The 27120-nt window shown below is 46.1% G+C and overlaps 1 protein-coding gene across 1 annotated transcript in view; it reads left to right on the top strand.

Moving 5' to 3' along the window:
- Positions 1-27120, top strand: part of LOC143213742 (lachesin) — a 246351-nt gene that overhangs the window by 128315 nt on the left and 90916 nt on the right. The window contains exons 3-5 of the mRNA XM_076433871.1: positions 3933-4143; positions 20747-20905; positions 22460-22588. Coding sequence (XP_076289986.1) covers positions 3933-4143; positions 20747-20905; positions 22460-22588 — 499 coding nt within the window. The remainder of the gene's footprint in view (positions 1-3932; positions 4144-20746; positions 20906-22459; positions 22589-27120) is intronic.

Genomic DNA, 27120 nt, shown 5'->3' with positions numbered 1-27120 from the left:
GTTGCGACCCTTCTCGAAATGATTCTAAAGAACCTTTTGTACCGGGCGAGTTTGAGAGCTGAATGGCTGCTACTCTTTTATAATTTCTTTCGTGTAATGGCGCGGGCGCATTGTGCGCCCGGCATTTCGCCCTTAAAAATTTCATGAATGCCTTGAAAGTATCGTAAATCGCATAATGGTTGTGGACTTTGAGCTTCCCGGCGAGATGCGGGATAATAACGGGGAACGAAGCGACTCTGGCAAACAAAAAATTAGCGGTGTAATTCAATGGAAAGTTCTCGCGATTTAATCTCCTTGAAACCGATGGGTCCCTCGTTTCGACGAACACAATATTAAATAAACAGTGCTCTTAACCCGTTCGTTGTTCACAACAAAAGTTAATGTAAAAGCTCGACGGAAGTCTGCAACAAGACCCCGATGCATTTCTTCTCTTTCTTCTCGGACGGCGTGTAACGAATGGTGGAAGGCCGACGGCGGCGGTGGAATTACGTTCTAAAAATTTAACCGGGATTCAATGGGATTCATTTATTGCGCGAATGAAGTGTAAGATACTGATTGAATTCCGATCACGAAGAGCAATTCGCGTGGAAATCGATACAGGTGCCGAAACGGTGGTAGGAGGAAGGCGTAGAAAAGCCGATGCGGAAGAAGAGACTCGGAAGAAACGAGGGTGGAGAGAAATGAAAGGGAACGAGTGAGAGGAGAAAGAGGAAACGGAACTGCGGAGGCACAGAGGGGCGGAAAGAAAAATCTTTCGCCCGTCCGACAAACGTCCCTGGAGAAATAAAGAAGGGCCGTTTCGCGAGTGTACACGATGTTGTTAACTTCCAGTACCCTCACTTCAATGTAGTCGCGCAGCTTTTTACGGGGAGAAAATGTGCCGATGCGCGGCGGAGATACAACACCTTCGCGATAAGTCTTGGCTCAGCTAACCGGTGGATGTTTACGAACAGCGTAAAAAACACGGAGAATAAAAGAAAGCCGCGCGGCGGGGGCGGACGGGACAGCTGTTTACGTCACTTTTAACTCGCCGTAATCTCCCCGCCGAACGATCTCCGACGGTTTTTGCATTAATCTTGGCTGTCGCGCTTGAACCTGGATCGCCTCCGCTCTCCCGGGGAACCAGTGATACTAATTTTATTATTATTGTCAGACGTTTCGCCCGAAATTAAACCGGCGATCTCCCTTCTTCGTGCATTGTTCCAGGTGAAAGAAATGATACTGAAAATTGTTAATTGTCAGACAATGTATTCAAGCAGTCGGACATTACATTGGGAAAGATGTACGAGGCCCTTAAAAATGTTCGGGACGCGAAATTCGAGTGTAGCACGCCTTAAAATACACTGAATTTCTATTCTCTCGAATTTTCAGTTGCCAAGTGAAGCTCGAATGGCTTTCGGTACTGGAGAGCTACTCTCGTCGAAAAGCTGCCACGTTTGCACACAAACAGGGGCCACAATACCATTCTCTCTAACTTTCTACTGCCGAAATCCCCCTAAGCTCCGCGGCCGGAAATGTGAATCAGGTTGTACAGGGGCAATAAAGCCGCGTGCAACAATAATACACGGAGTTGCCTTATTCTCCGTACCGGGTGATTCTCTCAAAAGCAACCGCACGGTGATCGACATTGTTGCGATATTAACCAATAAGACACCTTCCACGGTCGCTTTAACCATTGTTCGCCTCTCGCATCGACTTATCAGGCTGTTTCTGTGCTTCTTGTTGTTCTCAACGACGCAGATCTTCTTTATTCAAGTTTCCCCCTTGATGCATGGACTATATAATTAGCTTTAATGATGAGCAAGTTAGAAATTGGAAAACATCTCTGCAGAAAATTCGGCAGGAATTATTGGCTACAATTCGGTCTCGTTTGCGATTTTCACCTTCCGCTCTCGGATTGCTGCCACTTTAACTCGGGGAGAACGTAGCTTAAGCAACTCGGAGGTTTACTCCTGCATCAACGCATATTCTTATAGGTAGTTAAATTTTCAATCTTCGCTAGCGTGCCCTCTCGGAAAGCCAGATTTACGGTTCCATAAAAACGCAACGGATGGCATCGAAATCTTAGAAGAATTGCCATCGTTGATGCGAACAATCCTTTTTACGTAGCCATAAGCTGCGGAAGCATCCGCCTCCTGTAAAACAGCTGTTCCTGTAACGTCGTACAGCATGCATCGATCGAAAGTTCGGGACAGTTTGGCCGAGTGAAATGAGCCGAAAAGGAAGAAATCCGGAATCGTCGATCGAAGCGATGATCGCGAGCTATTCCTCCGTCAAATATTCCGTTGGCAGCTGTTTTCTTTCGGCGGCGGCGGCGGCGGAGGAGGATCGTTGCGTCAACACGGCTCCCGCCAAGAATCGTTCGACGGGAAACCCGACGACGACAGTGTTTCGCTGTATAGCCGATCGTCGCGCGTATCACCAGCCAATCAAATTTATCGTCGAGACAATACGAACCGTAATGGAGGTCCGGCTGTTTGCAGATCGAGCCGTGTTTGCTCGGTGCTACAGCGACTAGTAGAAAACATTCCACCGTAAATAGCGTGTCCGTGTACATAGAACGTCGTCGTCACGTTTCCCGGGTTGCCTCCGAACGTACCCGTAAGGAGTCTACCCGCAATTCCACCGGCGCGCGGTGGTTCATTTTACCAATGAATATCCATAACCTCGCCGGAGTCCGTAGATCACTTGGCCGTTGCTGAATGCGCCGTAGATCATCCCGCGCAACTCCGGTCCCAGATCTCCTGTTTGGTTCCCGCTCGAGACCACCATTCGTCCGGTTCTGCACGATTAGATTCTTCGGTTAAGTACACCGCCAATACTATCTCGCTTCCCTTCAATCTCTGCTGCACGAATCTCTTCAATTTTCTACCTCGCTCTACCTCTCCACCGATCTCTTTGCTTTCTCTTAATCGAGGAAACATTTCTTTTCAACCGATTACCATCCCTTTCTCATTTTTTTTTCACTTTCGCTTTCTAATCCCACTTCCTCGAATTTTTTCTCTCTTGATTACACGAATTCTTCTTTCTCCGAGCAGCACGATGTTCATCCTCCGCCTCGGTCACTCTCGTGTTTTCAATTTTTGCCGAGTTTCCTACATTTTCTACTACCAAGTTTGTTACTCTTGTACTCCTTTAAAATCTAGCACGATTTTCATCCCTCGCGCTCCTCCTCCCCGTTTCATTCGCACTCTTTAATTCGAGGAGTCGAATTTATTTCTATTAGGTACTCCGGATCGTGTTTCGTTGCTTTTCGACGCGATTTCCAACATCTCCTTCACTCTCCGTCACATTTTCAATTTCTACTGAATTTCTTCCAATTTCTCTTGATCTCATTCCACCTGCTCTCGGTTTCCTTTTTTACTCTCACTTTTCGACTCTGTTACCTCCATTATATTTTCTCGTTGATTTCCGAGTTTCGACTTCTATTTCTTTAATTTTCTTCCCTCATTTTCTCCGAATCACGGAAACATTTCTCTTCTCTCTGGCTACCGTGCGATTTTCATCCCCTTCGTTACTCTGTCTCATTTCTGATTTTTAATTTCTCAAGTTTTCCTCCATTTTCTCTGCACCCCACTTTTTCACCCTCGAGTCTCTTTTCTTCACAGTTAATGAGCATTTCTCCGGGCCCACTAATTATAACTTTCATCGAATGAATCCCGATGTAATGCTCGGAAAGCCGAAGAAACTGAAGTGACGTGGACAGGTAGCAGGATCGTAACTCGACAGGCAAAATGTATAAACCGCAACCGGCGTAATTGAGATCGATACCGTGCGAATCGTGTCTGAATTTTAACGTATCGGCTCGACGTCCGAGGTATTTTATAAACCTGATAAAAGTCGAACAAACGTACGATTCTCTGTTTAATATCGGCGATGACGCTGTAAATCGTGTTTCAAGGTTTTACGATGCGGTTCTCGTCTTGTTTCAGGTGGCTTGGATGCTGTACGAGAACGGGGGTGCTATTCTGACGGTACAAAACCACGTTATCACCAGGAACCCAAGGATATCGGTCTCGCACGATAAGCACAGGACCTGGTACCTACATATCAAAGAGGTACAGCAGGACGACGAGGGGAAGTACATGTGTCAGATCAACACGGCCACCGCGAAAACACATTACGGATACCTGTACGTCGTAGGTGAGTCTCTTTTCTTTTTCACCATGAATTACAACGTCACAGTCAGCGAAGATTGCAGCTATTAAAATTGTTTAAAAGAAATCTGTAAAAAGCGTGTCCCAGTAAAATATCTCGGAGTTTCAAGAGAGACTTCCGTCCCGGTGAGATATCTTAGAACTCTGGAAAATCAAGAACGACTGTAGCGCGCAGTTAATCAATAGCTAGCGTTAATTGCAACGTTACAAAATGTAAGGTGTTGTTGTTTTATTCAATCCGAGGCAGCTCGCAAAACTGAACCGCGTCTCGTAACCCGGCGGTCTCACTTTCAAGCTTCCACGGCGTGATTTTCATTCAAAGCGTTATAATTATTCTGTTTTCATTCAGCTACCTTTTCGCGGCGTAATTAATGCTCGTACGTTCACGTTCTACGCTTCTTTAATTATGTAATTGTACAACGCCCGTTGGGTTCGCGTGACGAAACGCGTGAAGCATAAAACATTGACAGCAATATAGTGTTTCCACTCGGAAACACTTTGCTCGTGAGTGGCTTCGACAAACAACGGCTGCTATCGACACCGAAACGAACGGAACGAAACGCCACGGGGATCGAAACATGCGAAACAAAAAGTTAAATAATATACATACATACGTGTATGAGTTGATGGTAAGTAGAGTTAACCCTTAGCACTCGTGTGGGGACTCTGAGGCGTCACTAAAAATTGCTGTACCATTCTTCAAAACATTGTTTACAATAATAAATATATGTGCATTGGTATTTAACCAACTGGTAAACATTTAAGGGTACTTTGGAATTATCCCGTCGACCATTTTCGCCAAACACGTTAATTATTTTATATATTGTATTATTATATTATATTATTATTCTATTATTGGTAATTATTTACATTAAGGGCTTCCTCGCCAATTTTGATGAAATTTAAATATGTTATAGATTTCTACATTTTGAACAACTTTTTCCTTTAGATATTTGCGAAAAACTATCGCTAATAGTGTATTGAATTTTCCGTATTCCTCCACGTTCTTCGGCAACGTAAACCACATGAACAACGTTTACATTTTGCTTGTAAACAGCCCTGAATGTAAATAATTACCATATTATTTATTTTGGAACTTGCTTTTCATTGTGATGGCGCGAGAGGTCGACGGGATAATCCCAAAGTACCCATTTAAGTATTGAATGAGGTGTTAAATCAATTTCATATCCAAAAAATGAAAAAAAATCATATAGAATGGAATTAGTCTAGGTCGGAAGACCTATTTTCGAGTTAAAATAGCTCCGACTGCAAAGAGTGAACTGATCAGAAAAATTGCGAAAGTGTTCGGTGGCGAAATTCAAAGGGGAACGGTGCTAATAATTTAATCGAGAGGAGGTACGAAGGCTAGAAGACTAAGAAGAAGGCACAGTGGATAGAGGGTGGTAGTGTTAGGGGTGTGAGAGTCGGTCTTCGTTCTGCCATCCGGTAGAACATATTAATATCTCGAGTTTTGACGTCTGAAGTCGTCGGTGGAGCGAGACTCGGTGCCAGGATACTGGGTCGGGGGTGTTGGTGGGGGTTGTTGCAGTAGTCGGAGGAGTAATCAGAGGGCTAGATTAATTGTTTCCACGGGACTCTTGGCCTAGCGTAGCACAAATACACGGAAGACTTCCGCGGCGGGCCTCCGTGATAATGCCGGCGGAACAGACACAATGCCGGAGAGCCTGCCATAACTCAGCCCCCTCGGCTTGTGGGTCGAGCGGAGCCGAGCCGAGCGGAGCGGAGAGAGCCAAAGCGTACAAAGCAAAGCGGAGCGGAGCAGAGCAGAGCGGAGAGAGACCAAGAGAGGCTGCCGCGAGGGGACGCGCGCGTAACGTGCGCAAATATTCCGCACGGGCCGAGTCACTTAAAGTTACCACCTGAGGCGTTTACCTTGCTCCTGAGCTAATAAACGCTTTTCAAGGGAGTTTGACGATTTCGGCCCCGGCTAGATTTCCATGGAAATTATCTGGGAATCGTAACCCGTGTCGCGTCTCGATTATTGCTGCGCGCGGAGTCGCGATGTTTACCCGCTCCGGGAATGCGTTTCTTGCCGGAGAACGAAACTATCCCCGGCTCCCACGGAATAAAAGCAGAGTCAATTCGGTAGATTAAATTTCGCCGCGGCCCGACACGCTCGCAATGATGGAACATTCCGTCTCGAGACGATGCCCCGGAAGTAACGCCATTCCTCCTCCGCGGATCACGAATTTTATTGCCCGCGATCATTCCCCGATTCGGGGGAAAAATTTCTCGCCCTCCGGTGTTCCTTGTAATAAACCACCACCTGGCGCGATCTGCTCGATGCGAGAGCAGCAGACGTCATCGTTGAACGAATTGTTTGCGAGCAAGAATGTTTCTAACTGTAGTAGAAAACACTCTAGATCGCGAATTTTTCTACAAAATGTAAATGATCTGGACAAAAATTCTCAAACGTCTCCGATCGCGATGGATTGATTCGGCCGTTCGCGTTTTATCTCGGCGAGATTTCCGCGCCGCGGAGAACGAGACGGGTACGATAAATTCCGCAAAAATCCGAATACTTTGGCACGGAGCTCGAATGAATTTCCTTTTCCCCGCGCTTCGACCACGCGCGCGCGCGCGCGGAAAATTGCTGGGTTTCTCGCTACGGGGGAAAAAATCGGTTAAATTCGACCCAGTTCCCGCGGACACCATAGCGCCCCATAACGACGCCGTTTCCCCTCGTAATTCAAGGATCTCGCTGGCAGTTGTGATCGCGCTCTCGTCGAAAGCGCGCGTCGCGTATCGACTTTCCAATAAAAAGGGTTTTCGAGGTAGCTGGGAGAGAAGCACGGGTGTAGCGCGGGGGAACGGCGTCGAAACAGATATGAAATTGCATACAGGCTCGCGAGCATCATAACACGCTCCTTTCGCTCGTTACGGAAGAACGCCAATTGAACCGACAACAACTTGTCCAATCGTCCTCGGCCGGGAACTCGATAACCGGTGGAAATGCAACGGAATCCGTGGACCGAAGGGAGAACGAGCGAGAGAGAGAGAGAGAGATGAAACGAGAGAGAACAAGAAAGGAGGGTTCGGACGAGGACAAGGAGGATGAGAACGGGACAGAGGAGCGTCGAAAAATGTACGGCAAGGGTCGAAAGCTCAGCGTCACGTTCCGCAGTCTGCGCTTCTCGGCTCCACTCGAGCCAGCTTCTTTACTGGTTAAGCTCGCCGACTCGCCTCTAAATCGAATAAAAGTCAGATAGTCCCCGGCTTCCGCCTTATTTACGAGAGGACAGAAGGAAAAAGCCAGCGACAGAAAGAGAGAGAGAGAGAGAGAGAGAGAGAGAACGTCGAGCAGCCCCTGCTAGAGGCACGATGAAATAGTCGGCGGGGGTGGAACGAACGTGTGCGCGATATTGGATAAAGTGGGCGCGATCATCGGGTTATCGTTACCTTCGATTCATGGATTATCGCCGCGATCAATCGCCCAGGACCGCGTGTATCTCGCTCGCAATCGCCGATTTCCTGAAACGATTACCTGACTGCTCGCGGAATTAATTGGCGCAGGTGTTCCCGCTGCTCGGAGGAGACTTTGATGTATTCCTCTGCGACTCTGAAATTCAGTTTTACTGCTGACCTGTGGCGTCGCAATTTCTACCGAAAAATTACGCCTCCATTTATAAACATAAACAGAATCGTACTAGAGATACATATTCGGGCTCGTCGAAAATTGGAAAATGCGCTCACACGACCGCTGCCATTGATAAACACAACAATCCGTGAGGCAGGCGCGCGGCAAGAGATTTGTGTGTTTATTGACTGTCCGATCGCAACGGTGGTCGCCGATGGAAACAATGGCAGCGATTCCAGAGAGGGGTGGAGCGCGGGGATTGAAGTTGGGACACGTTGAAGAATTTTCAGGCTGCCAGCCGAGTATTTATGATCGCGAGTACACCGTATCCGAAAATGTATTCGAACGGTGAATACATTAGAATTGGCGCGATGTCAAATGCCAGATGTACCGGCGCTTTTGTATTCGGCCGGTAGAAAGTAGGCCAGGTGATTGATCAATCCTAAGCGACAACGGCCGAAAATTTTAGTAATCCTTTTTAATCCGTGCTGCTTTTCCGACTGAAATAATCGCGGGCATTTGTTATTATCGGAAATCGCTTCGTTAATAATTCCGCTGGCCCTTTCGTCGTGGAACCTCGAAGAAACCGGTGTAAAAACCTAATTTATTAATCGCGGCAAGGATTATAGGCATTCTATTTTTCAGACGGAATAAAATCCTGGAACATTGAGTTGTGGGCCGAGTGAAAAAATATTCTAGCTGGTCGCGGCACAGCGAAAAGACGCAAAAGCGCGAACAGCGAGCGACAAAGAGAAATGGAGAGCGTTCCAGTCGGCTTTAGCTCGGCCATCGAATTTCGCGAATCGAATTCGAGAATACTCGAAGCCCGGCATAATGTGGCACAAAGGGAATTGGTGCGCGCGTCGCGCATTGTATCGTTGAGCGCGTGTCGTCGCGGCCGTACATCATACGTTACACGAGCCCCCGACACCGCATTCCCTAAGGGACCGGTGTAATTAGTAATTTGTAGTTCCAGCGGCTTCATTCATCGGGCTACATAACAGTCATTTCGACACGAGTTTCTCCGGCGGGCCTTTGTGTGCTAATCGTGGCACGTTAAGTCGCGGTGCTTGTTACATCTCCGCCGCGTTCCGACCACTTAATTTCTGACTTCTCGCCGCCGCGTCGGAGCAGCTTCCCTTTCTCCATTTTCCCTTTTCCTATTCGCGCGTCTGCCGTCTCGGCGACTTTCGCTGCGCACCGGCAAACCGACCGGAAACTTTTCATTTCACTCGATAAGACAGAGCGCGAAATTCTAGCTGAACCGGTCTCGATGTAGATTCTGCCGTGGGAAATTTGTTTTTCGCAGACTCCACGGCGTTCCGCCAGAGCCCGGACTCTTATCAGTAGATTGCGGAATATCTGAAAATTTGATCTTTGCGCTGTCGGTCTCGGTAAATTAGAAATAGAACCTTTTATCGATTGCTCGAGACTTTTACGCGCTAGAAGGGTGACGTTGTCTAGTTATTAAATTTTTCTTTTCTCAGACTCGGGTTATTGGATTCTCTTGACGACTATCTATAATAAGCATCAGGGGAATAATCGTTTCGAATTTTAATGAAACTCGGCACGGATGTTCTCTGTCCGATGATATTCTTTAATTTACACTCGAAGAATTTATAGAACGGTTGCATGGAGCATCTGTCGGAAAACGGAGGTAATGAATGCAGATATGAGCAGAGTTCTACAATAATGTGAATCTCTTTTGACGGGGACATTCTCGTAGATTGAAAGGTAGCGAATCCCGGTGATACAAACAACAGATCGCACTCTCGAATTATCGAGCACATCATGTACACGGAAATACATATATCATACGTGGTTGAATCTGGACAAATAATTAGCACAGCCTCAGTCATTCTAAATGAGATAACTCGAGAATAGTCTGTTTATAAGCTTCATCAAGCTAAAGAAATCTTCGCGTCGGGTTAAAAAATAAATCTGACCTGTCCCTAACAATCCGAACGTTGCTACAGCACGCCGCTTCATCCAGGATAAAACCGTGGCTATCCTTACAAATACAAGCTGGGTCCGGTACTACGCTTCGGGATTTGTGGTTCGTCGCCTGCTTGGAGATTGTATTTTTACCGATTCGCTTCTCGATCTGAAAAGGTCTGCTCTTTGGTCCAAAATATCGCCTGACATTTCACCTAAATCTGTGAAATGAATAATTCATAAAAATTGAGCAAATGAAATCCAAAATAGTTGATTTCTCTATTAAAATCATTAACGAAAGAAATTTATTCATTATCAATTTCACACAATTTTCTTTGCTTGCCGAGAAATAATGTGCAGGTCTCTCCAACACGTACAATTTCATTTCAATTTGATGGCATATTATTCCGCCGTTTAATTTTCGATTAAGCAGTACGTAAATTCAGCTACACTTTGCGTTATATTTATCGTCCGTCAGCGCACCGATTCGATACGAATTAAGTTGAGAAAATAAGGGGTGGATGAGGAAATTATTGATTTAAATGTGAAGGCTAGGTTATTCTTTCGCTAGCGGCAGCACAGAGTAATCATCCAATCAGTCCCGGCAAATAACATAATTCGCAAGACACTCGCGTCGATTTTATTACCAAGCAATCGAACCGCTCGGACTCTGATATCCGTAAACAACGTATGTTCCGATTGAGCATCTCCTCGTACTTCCGGTCTTGACGAGAATACTGGTAGCGCTGTCCCCTTCTACTTCAATTTTCTCTTTGCCAGAGAAATTCTTGTTTCTCCTGAAATTCCCGAACTTGTGTCTCGGGTCTGGGCGACGCTTCTTGAATTTTATTATTTGTAGACTTGCTTCTCCCTTATAAGAAAGTCGAATACCAAAAAATCAATGGCACCTCTCACTGTCTGTCACGTACTGTCCACTTCCCCTTGCAGACAGAAACAAATTCAGGCATGTGGAGTAAAAATGACCGGAAATCTCGTAAATGAAACAGGCTCACGAACGGCGGCGCGGCATATCGCTCGAAGATTTCAATTCAAGAAAGGACCACGGATCTTCCGCAGCGTAGCTCCGCAGAATTTTTTCAGCCCTCCGCGTAACTTTGTTCAGGTATTCGCCGTATGCCACAAATTGCAAGAAAATCCCAACAAAGGGAATTGGACGCTTTTGATGATGTCAGACGGCGAAGCGGCAGCAGCAACGGCAGCCCGAGCGAGCAACAAATTATTAAATCACGGTAGCTCGCGCGCGTCGGGATCAATACCTCGACGGTCGTTCCTTAAAAAACGGCTTCCGGCCGGACGCCTAACTTTCAAACATTTCCTTCCGACGAGCCCCGTTGTAATTCTCAATTGATAGACCAGTAACAAGTCGGGGAGAAAAATTCTCTCTCTCTTTCTCTCTCTTCCTCTCTCTTTGGGGCAAGATTCGGCTTACATTCATCCGGCATTCGTTACCGCAGACAATTTCCTTCGGCCGGTATTCGCGGTGAGATCCCTTAATTGGAGATTTTCCGTGGTTGGTGCGCGCTGGTAACGCATTCGTTTCTGTTCAAAGCGGTGCGCGGCTCGAACACAATAACTGCTCGCGGATCATTAAAGTTAGCATATTCGAGGGAAATTTCGAGCGTGGTTGGTGAAAGGGAGCCGATAAAACGTACGGAGGATCTGCACCGACTCGGCTACTTATTTAAGTGCCTACATATTTACCCGATACTCGCCGGAGAAGGAAGCAGGAAGTAGGAACCGAGTTCTCGAACCGGGCCCCGCCGTGCCGCGCCGCCTCATCCCTTCTTCTTCTTCTTCTTCTTCTTTCTCTGTTTCTCGAGTGGCCAATTACGGACAACGGAGATTTCAGAGGCTCCAGTCGAGGGTAAACGAAGACGAAAGCCTCCGGTATCGATCGCCGATGAAAGAGGAGGATCCGACGCTCGTTTCCGTCGCGGTATAATAATTCGAGACGTCCTCGTGTCTACGCGACGTCCGACGAACGTCAGACCTACTCGGACAACTCTCCCTTAGGCTGAGTACGTGTCCAGCTGCGATAAACGATCTATATTCTGTCCATATCACGTATGCGGATCGTTTGGCCCAACACTGTCCTAAATATTTACATTTGTAGACGAATTTTAAGAAACTCGGACCAAACAAAATCCTTTTGTTTTTGTTATAAGGTTTTTTTTTTAAATTGAGTAGATGTGTAATGTACTTGTTAAAGTAAAATTGAGTAGATGAAATTGAAAATTGTTGAAATATTTTAAAAATTGAAGATGTCAATATACGATCGTTGCTCTATTAAATCCATCAAGAGAAGAAATAACATTCAATTTGGTTTCTATTTCTTGCAATCGATGCAGACCATTCTAATTTTGTCTAATGATGACTTTAGATTTTGTGGAAGTGGTTGATTTCTCTGGAAACGAACTCTTATTTTCCGTGGCAGCAGCCTTTTCAGGTCTGAATTAATTAAAATCGTACAAAATTCTGTCGTAGTTTATATCCTAGCATTCTTTGAAAATGTTCAGAAGCTATACTTGTGTAAATCCAGTTCGTCAACCAGAGACGAGACACGACGAGATCCAGGCAATGCGAAAACGCTCTCAGCATCCCTCTCCCCAAGACTCCGACCCTTCGGTGACCCTTTTCCAGCCCTCCGCAACCCTGTACTGCTCGTTGTCCTCCCACACACACCGCCAAAAGCGGTCTGCTTTCGGTCTAGCTGCTGCCGGCAGAGTTTAGGCCAAGTTAACGCGCAACAACGCCGAAGCAACGTACACGTGACGGCGTTTGCGCTTGAATAATGCATCAACACTCCGGTTCCAACGGCGAGCGCGGCCGCGCTGCTCAATCTGCGCTTGTTGAACAATTCGGTAACATTCCGCATTAGCATTAATGCAGCAGATCGCCGGACACCTGCGGTAATTCATAGCATCGAGCGGTGCCGACGCGGAGCGCGTGGCGTGCCACGCTTTTCCGTTCTCCGCTGTTCCAACCCTTTCTACTTCTGTTACCAAACTTCGCATTCAGCAATCATTTATTAAACAACCATTCTCAATTTTAATCTAGACATTTAAGGAAAGTACAGCTTGTCAAAATATTATTGAACGCCACATCCCCTAAGTTTGAACCGTCACCACTTCGTAAAAAATAATACGAGGACAATGTTTCCAGGCTTGTTTTAAAAGGCAAAGCTTCAACTATCGCGTCCATAAATTGTTTATTTTTTCGGAATTGTTCTAGTCCAGGAAACATGTGAAAAAGTGAACATCGTTCACGTTGACACGATTGTGAAATGTTTCCGTCTCGATGTAGCTTGATAAATTTTTGTGGGGATTGAATTCGACGTGAAATTGAATGTCCGAGTCTCATCTTTACAGCGAGCCCTTAATAATTGATCTGCGACTTTTCTTTCTGGTTTTATGGCACTTTGAATGGAAGCTGGACCACCTTGATTCTAAACGCGACTCCAACTGCATATGCTATGACTATGTAAATATGGGCAAATCTTTCCTAATGAAATTTGGGGACACGTTCTTTGATTGGACGCGCGCGTAACGTTCCCCTGAGCATTAGATCTGCGCGATTGTCCATTTTCCGAAAGGGACGGGTTGTTCCGAGGATCATGTTTATGGATGCAGGACAACCCCGTTCACTTTACAGAGCTGGCAGGTCTAAACGAAGCGGAGTCCGAAGGGTCCACTGCTATTTCATCCGTAAGCTGTGCATCTTATCGGGCCGCGGCTCTTCGAATAAATTTCGGACTGTTCGAGTAATTGCCCGGCGGACCCAGGATCGCGTTCCCATATTATTTATGACCGTGGTTATTCGCTATTCTGATAACGAGACACAGTGATATATCGGAAATGTATAGAGAACACCTTATCGACAATAATTTACACCGCGTCCTCTCCCGCCGTTGTAAATAATTTTAATTTCTCATAGCGCGAGAGCTATCGCCGGTCGATTCTATTATTTGCCTCCTCGTCACTGGCTCCTTTTTATTAGTTTAATTAAATAAATTGTGTGCCCTGGTGCACGAGTTGAACGTTATCGGAACCAGACCACAAATACACCGATACGCTCGTGAGAAATTAAGGTCGCGAGAACTATTTTTACAGAACGCCGTGAGGTATAGTTAGCCGCTTCAAAACTTTCCACTTGAACGTTGTAATTTACATGCTGGCTGACTAGAATGTACAGGCTGTGTAAAAAGTAATACGTATAATTCTACACAATCAAACTTTGCAAGAACTTGAACAGCTTATGTCTCACAAGGGAAGGACCCCCAAGTGTCCGACTTCGATTTTGATAATTTTTTGTGAGATGATGGTATATGGATCCTTAATTATGTATGCAAAATATTAGGTGTAGTTACTGCATAGTTTTAAAGATATAAACAATTAAAGTTTCATACCTGTTGTGACTCACACGACCTGCTTACACGGCCAGTAGAACTTCAAAAACTACTAACTTTAATTGTTTATATCTCTAAAACTGTTGAGTAACTACTCCTAATATTTTGTATACATAATTAGGGATCTATATACCATGGAATTATCAAAATCGAAGTCGGACACTCGGGATCCTTCCCTTGTCACTAACAGTTTGCGACATGTGGCTTCTTTCAAACTTTTTCTTTTCTGGATGAATGGAAGGTGTTGACGTAAAAAACAAATTTAACAATTTTCTTTGTTGTAAACTATTTTGCGGCACGTTTCTATTGCAAATATCCACCGAACCATAGGTTTAGATTCACCCTACGAAGGATAACACCATTACTTTTTATACACCTTGTACGTACACGCAGAATCTGAACACTTTTGTCGATTTGTTCTTAATGCCAGGTTTTTGTCTTTGATGGCATAACGTTGGTTCGAACAACAATCGTCGGATCGTCGATGTAGGAGACCGTGAAACGATGATGCGACCTGTAAACTGGACATAACGCGATACACAGGGATACGGTGCCAATGAAATGTTGATTGGGCTGTTTTGATTGTTGTCCTTAATTAACAGTGAAACTGGATTTACTTCGACGAACGGCAGCGCATTAGCCGAGCGGTTCCGCGTGCATATAATATTACAATCGTTCGAAATTTACAACTTACTGCAACGAGGAACACGGTTAAGCTATTAAAGTGCGCGGAGTAATTGACACGCTCGCAACTGCGAGTACAATATATTAATGCGGGGCGGGGATAAAAATGATAATAGTCGGTAGAATTATTCTCCGCGCCGGCACTGGCATAATTCGCGAGTAATACAATCCGCGAAACCCCGCGGTGCCGTTTAAAGTTGAAGCTCTAAATCAAGTTGATTGAAAAAGCGTTAATATCTCTTCGCGTCCGCCCGGCGAAAAACAAAAAACCAGAGAGTGCTCCGCAGTTTCCCGAGCCTGGTGGGAAAGGTATTGCAAATGAACACGAGCTGGTTCGATTCGAAAACGCATTAGCCACGAACTTGAAAGTGGAGCCGAAATGTCACCTGGGATTCGCAATAACCGTCACCGCGAGGCGCGATACGAGATGCAAATTACTCCTAACGGCGATGCAAACGCGTCCCCGGTGGCCGCGGAACGATCCGCGATTACCGCAAAAATTATTAATCGCTAATAAACGGTATCGACGAGCCGTCGATATATTTTTAGAATCTCTCCTTTTACAAGCATGCCTTCTCTTTTTCTTTGCTTTTTTTCCGTTAACACGACGCGATGTCCACGGTGTCGGAACAAACGAGGCGCGCATGCGTTCGAACGCTTCGCCGGACGCGCTAATGAGACGAAAATGGTTCTTGTGTTTCCTCGTAAAACGCAATTATAACCTGCAGATTCTTCGTCCGGCCATTATCCAATTAAATTGCTCCGATACGCGAGCGCTTCCTCCTCGCTAAAACCCCACCTACGCCACCCGACCGCCGTCCCTACAATTTTGTACTGTTTTCAATAAAAATGCACTCGAGTTACACGTGAATTGATGAAACAACAATATTTTTATATCGCAACGAACGTAATTTCGCGGCTGGAAAAATTGTTGAAGAAAATTTCCGAAAGACCGGTTGTATTATACGTTCGAAACAAATTCACACTCGCCACTAATTTTTACTGGACCTTGATCCTTGCGTGGGCAACATGGTACTGATGCATTGTATTTTATTTAACAATATTCCATGTTCTTTCTAAAATACCATGGAAATAGTGTGCATTGTTTGGACAGCATACAGTCCGCGTACAATTTCACAATAAAAATCGATGCAGGAGATCTCGACTACTGAAGCTTTTAGAGGACTGATATACAGTGGTTGCGAAAAGTATTGGCACACTAAATTCCCGGTTTCCGAAGAGTTGTCGATATTTAAACTGTTCTAATTCCGTAAAAAAGAATCGCACGGCAATAAACCGGGTCTCGGTTTAAAGCTTCGTGCCTCTACTTTCGCAGTGTATCGTTCGTCAAGTCTATTTTCATACTAAACTTTAGTGTCACTAAAATTTAGGCGTATGTACGCTTCGCAAAAATAACAAGTCTACATTTATTCAGACCGTACACGATTTCTGTTGAAATATCTCTTTGCACTCGGAGCTACAATAGTTCCAACACTGAAAAAGTTATTGTCCATTCAGAGGTATAGGATCATAGGATAAGTAAATTTAGAAGAATTCACAAGCCTGTCATTTACCGGGCACGGTACGATTAATGTTGCGAGTCCAGTTGAAGGTTAATTAATGTCGTTCCAGCGAGCGATAAAGATAAAGAGAGAGGGAAGAGAAGAGGGGCTGGTTCAGTATTACGTGGACGAGAGGGGAAATATTTTTGCAGGCATTAGAGGTCGTTATCGAAACGCCCGAATCTCCGGAAGGGGATTCTTGCCGTCGAGGGTGGCAGGGGGTTGGAGGGGGTCGAAAGTGGAACGCGCGGGATTCCTATCAGCCGCGCGATTCCCATCCGATGAATAGCGGAGACACTTTCGATATTTGGTCGCAGTGATACACACGAACCCCGAGCTCGCTCTCGAGGTGAACGGGTTAACGATTATCGTATATTTTTCGTCGTCGCCCATTCCTCTGTCTCACGCGAACCTCCTGCATCCCGCGGGAACAATTTTTTTTCCGTGCCCTCGACGCCGACCAACCCCTTACACCGCCTCTGCACGAAGAATCATTACGACTGTTCGGTCAATGGAGCATCGATTTACTGCACCCGAGTATATACCACGTTTGGGACCATAGACACGCCATAGTTCGCCACGGGGAAACGAGATTTTACGACGCGTTCATGATTTTATGCATTAACGGGCCAGGCTCGCCGGCGCGGCACCGGTCGACTCGATCGAGACGCTCGATTTCCTTGACACCTGTCGCGCGACACGCCTCGTTCATCGGAATTGCACTGCTGACCTTGATGCATTCGCTCTGGCCATAACTATGCAGCTGGAGCACTCACGGTTTCCTACGGATACGCTCAAACTGCGCGATTAATCGCGCCGAGTCATAATCACGCCTCATCGCCGTTGCTCACGGCGCTGAATCTGAAGAAGTGCTCGTTTCGGCGATTGAAATGAACATTTTATGATTTTCCTGTGTATCTCTGAAATCATTTTTGATATCATAGCAATATTTTTATGACCGCGAGAAATCTTGCCGACCGCTGATTTATGCGAACCTGTTGCAAAAGGCAGCATGTTCATGAAAAGTTGTCCACGGAACGGAGAAGTCGCATAAACATTGTAAGCAATCGTTCTTCGATTCGCGTTGGTTTCGTTAATAAGGGGAAAATTACACTGTGTCGAATTCGAGAGGAATAATGGACCAGTAGAACGCGTGTCGCGCGAATAGCGCGCGGTTCAGTCATCAAGGAATATTTCACCACTGATTATTATCAATTCTGTCGATTAACGGAAGCTCGAAAACCAACTATCCGATTGCTAACGAGTCGTTAATGTCCGTCCCCGAAGATGCGACAATTGCCCGCCGCACGAATATTTCACTTTGATTATCGTTATTACCGAGGGAAAATTGTTGCAGCTGTTTAAAAGCGCGTGAGCGGAACGGTATGAATATTCGCCATTAATTTCCAGCGGAACATTTCAATATTGGCTGGTCCGCCGTGCGCGCGCGTCACGCGATCATCCCTCGTGTTTTAAATTTTCCACTTTCCCTTGCTTTTTAATTATCGCTTTGACCGGTGACATGGAATCGCAATATTTACGCGCTCATCCGATTTACGCGGCTAAAAATAATGTTTTTCGTCGTCGTTAAACGACTTTCGTACACCCGTTCTCGAAATCTTCGTTTTTAAACGCGCCGCTTGGACTCTAATTGTAAATTACCGTGGAAAATCAATACCTTTCGGGAGCGTTTTTCACGATAATGTGACACTCGACGGGAACTAATATCATCGTCTGCACTAATAAAAATGCGCACTCTTCGTTTGTCCGATTCCACGGAGTCGACGACGTTGACTTCGATGAACGTCAGAAATAACGGTGCAGACGAGACATGTCCGTTCTCAAATGCAGCCAGATATTCTTCGATAATGTGACAGTGATATAATTGAGTTAGCCAGCCGTGCTCGGTTATTTACTCTTGCCACGTAGCGATGCATTTATTGCACGTCGGAATAATGGCTAGCCGAGAATTAACACGGACACACACGTGGCACGCAGCTCCTTTTACTCTTCCGTCTGGAATTAGATTGATTTTCTAAATTCCCGAAATTTTCTGGAACCGTAGCTGACTACCAATTATTATAATAGGTTAAGTTTTGCTATATGTGGGGCAGCTTTCGACCAAAAGAACTTTTCCACGTTCCCTAATACCCGTAGATTACTGACCCTCTTGCGGTCCCAAGCCCTTAATTACTCTGGATTTTTATTTCCAAGGTAAAAAGCTTCAACTCCTATTTCGAGAATCAAAGAGCAAAATTTAAGGTAAATGCGTACACACTACTTTTTCTGTCCTCCACCAAGCACGCGAAAACACAGCGACTGGTTTCCGTTTTCCAGCGATTTCCCCTCTCGGTTAGGCAGCCATTTCAAAGCCATATCTTTCCGAACATTTCTTTCGACAGATTTACAGAACTAACCAGTCGCGAGCCTTTCATGAAGAATGGATCTACGTTGATGCGATTTCGAAAAGACGCAAGTGCCTCCTCTCTCCGTTATCTGCTTAGCAGCTTTTTTAACATCGACGCAGGAACAGAAATGGTTTCGGTCCTATTTCGTCTTCGAAAGAAACAATGCCTATTCACTAAAAATCCGTAACATTATCCCCCGAAATTCCGTTCATCTTATCGACTTAGTTCCCCGTATTTAATTAAGGAAATTACGGAACAATTAATGTTGCGAAAAATCAGAGCGGAATCTCGGCAACACGTCACGCTGATAACATAATATGCCTGACCATATGAAATCCAATTATCCTTCTCCTCGGGCACGCCGGAGGCACGCCGAGTTTGTTCCGAGCGAAAACTCCTGCAACCCTAATAAATCAACTGGATAATTGTTAATTGGCCTGTGTTTATTCGTCAGCACGGATCGCGTGTGTAAAACCTACGTTGGATAAATATTAATGGTCCGCGTACTGATATTTATTGAATTGTGAAAGCGCTTCGTGTTATTAATAATTCATAACATCTGTCCCGTTCAAAAGGGCGGATTTCTATGTATGAAAATCTGCTCGCGGATTTAATCCTCGTCGGCAATCTCTCCGGCGGACTTTAATCGATCGCCTGGATTTCCGCTGTCGATCCGGACCGCTAACTAACACACTTCTATCGAATTCGCGTAATCTCGCAACACTTTCGATCATTTTTATCAACACCTGTATAGTTGTCTGAGAATTTTCAATGGTTCCTTAGATTTCTGGGTTTCAAAAAATTCTGTGAAATCTTCAAATGCATTTTGATGGGTAGTCAAAGTTACCTGCGCCCGAGTGCATTTGTTTGGCCTCTTATCAGTGATTACGACTTTTTAACAAGGATTTCCTCCCTGCTCGTCTTATCAGTACGCAGTGTTCTCGTTTCCTCTGGCCTTCTGGTCGGATCCCGGTCCACCTCCGCGCGTTTCCGCGGTTGTAACCGGATTCCAACCGTTCCTGGAACTGTCGTCGTCAACCCCTTTGCAACTTCGTCGAACCTGGTCCCCTTCTTTCTCGCTGCTTTAAGTTTGAATTCGATTTGCATGTGAAAGAATGCCATTCAAGCCCCACGGTGTTCTTTCAGCGTTTCGGGGAGGAGTCCGTTCCTCTCTCGGCCTCCGTCCACTCGAGAGGCCGCCGGGCCGGCCTGTGTCATGCAAATTTTATTATTGTGACCGCTGCCGGATCCGACTGACGCTTTCGTTCTTTCAGTGTCGCTCTTTTGCACGATTACGGCGCCGTTGACGCAGCACTCGACTCGCCCTCGATGGTCCTCTCCGATTCTAGGCAGACGTGGCCTCGATGGATCGTTGATAAACACTTCCGTGATCATCCACTTTTAAAAACGTCTGTTCCATCCGTTACGTGTTCTCCGGGTCCTGTTAGAGAAATATCAACGAGTAATTCCTCGGAGAAAGTCGAATCGTAGCTTGTCCAATGAGATACGGAGAATTTTAAATAAAGTAGGCGATTCCACGTGAAATAACGCTTGAAAAAGGTGCAATACAATTTTGTCAAACGAGCAACTATTTTATAGAAAATCGACGTTCAATTTGTAGCGCTTGTGCCCGCGCGGATAAGTAGAAACGGTCGGCTATGGTCAGACACGGCGGATGAATGTTTGAGCTCGAGTCTCTCAGGAACTAATCGCCATGGAGACAAACTGTAAAGGAATAGGAAACCTAATTAAACTAAAGAAACCCGACACCACGTCACACGGGGGAGAGGTGAAGAGGAGCCTCTATGGTAGAGAATCATTGTTATGGTTTTGGAAACCCCGTCACCTCTCTCTACCCTGTTCTATACTAAGTCGCGTGCCGCCGCGTAGCTAGCGCGATCCGCAACACAAACTGAATTAAACATTTGAAGTGATCATAGAACGAATATTTACTGTAACTGTACGTCTGTTCGCAGTGCCTCCAAACATAGTGGACTACCAGACCTCGTCGGACGTGGTCGTGCAGGAAGGTGTGAACGTTAGTTTGTCGTGCAAGGCGTCTGGAAGTCCGAAGCCGCAGATAAGCTGGAAAAAGGAGGATGGATCGAAGATCACTATTAACAAGACCCTGTCGGGTAAGTCGTCCTTCATACTATGAATTTTCTGCTGGAACTCAATGTTCTGTAAAAAGACAGGAGAATATTGTTATATTATTTTCATCCATGCATCGGGATACCAGCCAGAGTGTTCTATTCGAGTGTGCAGCAATATTTCAACGGAACGAGAACCGGGCGTAACAGCGTGTCGTGGTCCAGGTGATTGTGTGTCGTTATTAAAATTCAATGGTACGACGGCGGCGTCCTCGCTCACGTATTTACGAACGAATTCTTCTCGCAAATGGCCGATGTCCGACGGGTTTTAATTACACAGAGCAGGGCGCGGTGCAACAGCGTGGGCGCACGAATTAAAAGACACCCGAGCCGTTTCCTCGGCCGTGGGAATTCGGGCTGCGTCTCGTCGGGGACGTCCTTAAAATACGAGTGACGTCGATCCGTGACCGGATTTCGATAGATTCGGGGAGCACGACACGCGCGGCAATTAAAAATAATGACATTCGTCTGGCGTCCGTCCGAAGATCAAACGTGCAGGCTACGAAAACTGTGTTACCGCTGTCGAAAGAGGACACACAGACCGCGGAAAAAGAAAAACAGGACGACGTCGACGTGAACGACGACGAAGATGACGAGGTCGGTGCGTTTAGCAAGGGGAGGGCAAAAAGGATGTGTTGCTCATTAACGTGCCACGCATCTCCAGCCTTGGGAACGCATAGATTCGCTGTCGTTAATGCCGACCGGATGCGAGCCCCGTAATTATGTTACCAGTGGCATTCCCGGCCGGAGAGTTTTTTTTCCGTCGGAGCGTCATGGCGTGTACTAATTAATGGGCCACGGTTAGCGATAGTTGTCGATCAAGATAAGGGCCGGGAAATATGTCACACCGAGCGGCTTTTTCAAAGCCAACACACCGTGGAAACTCCGAACCGAACAATCAAAGATTTTACCTCGTGAAGCTCGCCGAGCGATTAAAAATTTCATCGGAACACGCGAGCAACCCGAAACCGTGAAATGTTTTTGCTAGGCTGTTCCCGCGGATACGCTAAACAATTTCGAAACCAGGACAGGCAATACGCAATTAAGGAACTCTTCGAATTATGAACGAGATTGTGCGCGGAGTGACCAAAATAATGAGGTCGAGTGCTCGCGGTCGTTTAAAAATTTCGTGCCCGCCCGCCTGGCGATCGAAAAAACCGCTTCCAACGAATTACCGCGGTGTTTTCGAGCTGTTGCCGCGAAAAGGTGGAAAACGATTTGTTCAAACCGGCTACAGTCCTGGAAACACGGGTCTCTCATTGAGGAAGCTGTTTTTATCGTTGCTGTACCGCGACGTACGGTTTCATGGATTTTATTCAATTCTATCAGAGCTGTTCCGTAAAATATTCTTCACACGTCATTTTACCACTGCGAATTATCTGCGAATAAATCACTAAATAATTTTAATTTTCGAAAAATGTGAACACCGCGAGACTTGGTGAAATCAATGGCCTGTTTCACTGGGAAGAAATGTTTTGCGTGTCACTTTTCGAACGAGCGAATTTACTACGTCATTTCAAATGTTATTTCTGCTTGCAGTGATGGAATGGAAAGGCGAGTCGCTGGAAATTACACGCATCTCCAGACTCGATATGGGTGTTTATTTGTGCATCGCGTCCAACGGTGTGCCTCCAACTGTGAGCAAGCAGATCAAAGTCTCCGTTGACTGTGAGTACCTTTTTAACTGCTATCAAAGCATCGTTGAAACTCTTTTCAGAAAACTGCGGATAGCTCGAGTAACCCAGATGCATCTCGACAATCTCAACACCTCGCAATCTCAAGCCTTTAATTACGCTTTGGGAAATGATTGATGAGTATATCCTTGCATTTCTCGAAACACGTGGAAAATGAGAAACCGAAACCGATTTAGAAGAAAACATGTTGAAGAATAATAGTAGTTGAAATTGCTCGGGGGGTTCCAAGATCAAGATCTTTGTCATTGGGCGTTTGTGCGAGTATCGGTTCGAAAGTTTTCTTGGTCGCTGATCGGAAGCGTAGAAAAATGGCGTGGGTTTGGCTCGGTTTGGCTCGGCGCAGCTGGATTCCTCGGAAACCAGTGGTGTCGGCGAGGCGAGGGGTTGAAGAACATACAATTTAATAATAGAGAATGGTGTCCGGTAACAAAGCGAGCCTTTGCCGCTTGCACTCTGCCTTGTCCCAATGAAAGAAGGGTGGTGAGAGTAGATAAGCGTGGCTCGCGCTCGCAACAGGGAGAGAAAGAGAACGCGGGATGGAGAAATGGCGCGTGAGCCGAGCCAAAGAGTGAAAGCGGACGGTATAGAAGGTGAAGAGCAGCCCTGGCGGGACATAAAAGTAAGCTGGGCGAACCACGACACACCATTACCGTTTCCAGCCCGTGTACTCGCCTATTGTTACGTTACTGCTTCTCTTAAATACTGCGCGCGTGCCTTTCCTCCGCGCACTCTTTCCGTTCTCTCTCTCTCCCTCTCTCCCTTGCACTCTTTTTTTTCTGCAACACGAAGCCATCGTTGAACCTATTCCGAATGAAACGCCGAACCTTTCTTTACGTTTGTCGAACGCAATTAGTTCGGGCGATCGAAATTTATAGCGGCGGTACGCGTACGATGAAACATTCACTGGCTCGCGATTAATTAGCCTCCGTTCTTGTTCTTTTGGAACATCTTTGCTGAGAATGTTCGGGCTGAAATTAACTTTACTATGAATAGAATTTTCTTTTAATTTTTATGTTGGTTCAACATGATCATTTTCCGTAGAGACATTTTCCTGTGGATGTTCTGACAGATACAGCAGATTCCGAGTGAAAGGAATATTGTGGGGCCATTTCTCCAGAAAATGGAGAATCGCGGAGCAACAAAATCATGTTGAAAATGAGGGGTAAAGTCAGAGCCCCGTCGAGGTGAAAAATGCGATGAATCTCTCTGGTTTCAAGGGTAGCGAGAGGGGCGCGAAAGTGTACGAAAACGAAGGGGACATCCGTTTAGCCGGAGCGAGGGCTAATTAACTTAGCGGCGGCGGCGACGTAAAGAAGCGACGAATTACGATTCAGGTGAGGCGAACAGGGGGCCGAGGCGATGCACGAGGCCTGGAATGGACCGGGTCCTTCCGCGGGTGCGCGGCGGATTATCCTTTTAGGTGTCCTTTAATTCCATTTGTAGCCGGTGCTCCGGGCAAAGGCTTTTGTCAACGAGTATTACCCCGAGCCCTTTGTAGTCAAATTGCGATCGAGTAATGTAATAGTTCTGCCCGCGATATGCATTACCCGGCGTCGGTTGGGAATTGAATAAGAAGTTCGTGAAAAGAAAATGTAATTTTCTGCGTGAAGCGTCCGCCGGGCCAGCCGGATGGTAACGAGAGAGATTATTTTTCACGGTGGTTGACTCGTTTCCGTTCGCCTGGACAGTAACTGCGAAGATGTCGTTGACAAATCTCCAAATTTCCCGACTGCTCCCTCGTCTCCTCTCTCCGCACAATCAGTGTATGCGGTTGTGCGTTAAATTACGTTGCGCACAGATTCTCGCCCGGCAGAGATTTCCTTCTTAATTAACGCGTAATCTTCAACGGGCGGGATTGAAGCACAATCGACAAGTGTTACGGAGGTGCGGCCGCTAAAGTCAGGAATTATCAAATTAATTCGAGCGATAATTCGAGCTCGTTCCGCGGGTTTTTATGTCCCCGCCGGGGAAAATTAATTAAACGACTGGACAGATTACATCGTCCCTGCGAGATCGTATTACAAGTTTACGAGTCGAGAAACTTTACGTGCTCGAAGGCTCGTTTTTCATCGCCTGGCCTCGACGTCTGCCTTCGAAAAACACTGCAGCATAACGATCGGATCTCAATAATCTTTCAAATTAATTAAAACCGACGCGGATGAGAACAACAACGCGTAGTCTAATCAACCTGTGCTAAAAGGGAGTTGAGAGATAGAAATTTCAGGTTTCAGGTCCGAGGACTGGAAGATTGACGACGAGAATGAAGTTTTGATAGACAATAATCGACGCGCAAAGTGTTTGCGCTCACCGATCCGCGCTGCTCGGTGCTATCGTCGCTTGCGCAAACACGGCGAAGCTGTTACATCCGGTTCGCATAGTTGTATCAACACTATCGAGTCATCCCCGACGTCAAAGGAACTCAACTCGCCGTTCCCTTGTTCGAGATAAATAGAAACAGAGTACGGTTGACACGCCCTGTGCTCCGAGTGGACCCCGTGCCACTTGTGCTTTTATTTCGCGACTGTCAAAGTTGCTTTGCGAATTAGACGTTCGGCTTGGCCGATTCGACCTTCTCGCAACGGAACTTTCCAAGAGATCCGTTTCACGGTTCGTTCGGTAATCTTGCCCCGTAGGAATCCCATCTCTGTGTGTAATGCCCGGTTTTTTCTTCGCCGAGAGAAAAAATCTTGCGAGTAGTTTTTTTAAACGTAATTCGCGGTGTCCGGCTTTAATAACGTCTCGAAAACGAGAATGAGCGGTAACGAAATACGGCCGAGCGCAGTTTCGCATCTGACACAGGCCCTTATTCGCCCGGTGCCTCACTTTAATCAACCCTTTATAGCCGTTCTGTGAAACGCGGCCCATTTATTCCTTGGGAGTGGTGTTCATTCATTTTTAAAAACGCGCGCATACCGTCCGGTATACCGTGTGCATACTGTATCAAAGACCGGCATTCTGTGGAGCACGCGTTATCGATCGTGCGTAATCTACGGAGTGCAGCGAGCCGAGGACCCGGAGCCATAAGTCGCCCTTTTTTAATTTGGACACCGGCCGGGGCATAGTTAATGGCCGTTACACTTGGATTCGCCCGGACGAACCTGCCGGAGGGACACAGTCATTTTTTCGCGGGACAGAAAACGCCGAGACGGGACGGGAAATCTGCTTGGAAAATTAACTGGCGCCGCCGTGCTCGACTCCTTGGACGGGCCGAGCCCTACTGTCATTTATTATCATCGCAGACTCGATCGAGACGGCAGCCATCTTCTCACCGATTTACATTTCTGCGTTTCGCTTTTCTAAGTGTGGATTTATAGTGGAGCAGCGAGGTGAGCTGTGTGCGGTGAAAAAAAAAGAAAAACAATGAAAATATATATGTACTTTTTCTTTAGTATGTGTCGAAATGTTGTCACGAATGTTGGTTTCTTTTCACCGCGCCGCTATCATCGATGCTCGCAGCTCCACTATAAATCCAGCTTAACAATCATTGTGTACACTACTTCCTTCGAATAAATTGTCGCAAATTAATTTTCAATTTGTGAATCAGCGTAGATTCGCAGTAGAGTCATTTTCGCTAGCCGGATGCCCGTTCTGTTTAGCGCGTTTCACATATTTAATTATTCGGCGAGTAATAGGTCGGAGTGTTCGCAACCGTCGATGTCGAAACTGCAAGGGAAAGTGTGCAGGTCCCGGTAAAATGTCCTTGCTGTTTTATTCAGGCCCTCCGTCGGCGAGTCAAAGAGATTTCCAGTTTCCAGTTTGTGTCACGGAAAATCGCGCAGCGCGGGTAGCAGCAGTACAACGTGCACCTCTCCGTATTGAAAATTTCACTAAATCTTTCTCCTCTTTAGCCTCAGATTTGTCGCCACACTTTTTCATTCTCTGTGTGCTGCTACCAAATCCCAAACGTACTTTGAGTCCCTCAAGAAAGGAGAAAAGAGAGGGGCAGGAGAAAAAATATAGAAAACCGGGGTAAAGATAATCCATTTTCTTCTCTCAGAAGGATCAAGCCCCTCTCTCTCTCTCTCTCTCTCTCTTGCGTACACACGCGAGACTCCCGGCAGGTTAGTACTTCCGGGCCGCATAAAACTTTCCGTCATATCTCTCGATTACAAAATTTCACCCGAAGAAGAATCGGTTCTTTGATGTACGCTCTCGTGTCCCGCGGCCTTCTTATAGATTGGTCTTGAATATTTCATTCATTGTTACCTGCCGAAGCGCAGAATGTACTTCCTGTAGCCTCTGTCGAGGAATATATCGCGCATTTGCATAATTTATCAGGATGAAAATGTTACGGAGTCGAAAAAAATTTCCTACGTTGCCTCGATGCGCTAATGGACCCTCTAAAACAGAGTAAAAATCTCATTACACCTCCTTGCATCCGCTGCACTGAATTTTAATCGATATGTGCGATAGCTTCGCTGTTATATTATCCGTAGCGAAAATATCGCTGACGAAATTCCGTGTTCATAATATGTACTCCTGTGATACAACCGAAAGTGACTCCTG

This window comes from Lasioglossum baleicum, chromosome 11 (assembly GCF_051020765.1).
Source record: "Lasioglossum baleicum chromosome 11, iyLasBale1, whole genome shotgun sequence".
Lineage (NCBI taxonomy): Eukaryota > Metazoa > Arthropoda > Insecta > Hymenoptera > Halictidae > Lasioglossum > Lasioglossum baleicum.
This window is presented reverse-complemented; position numbering and strand designations above follow the sequence as displayed.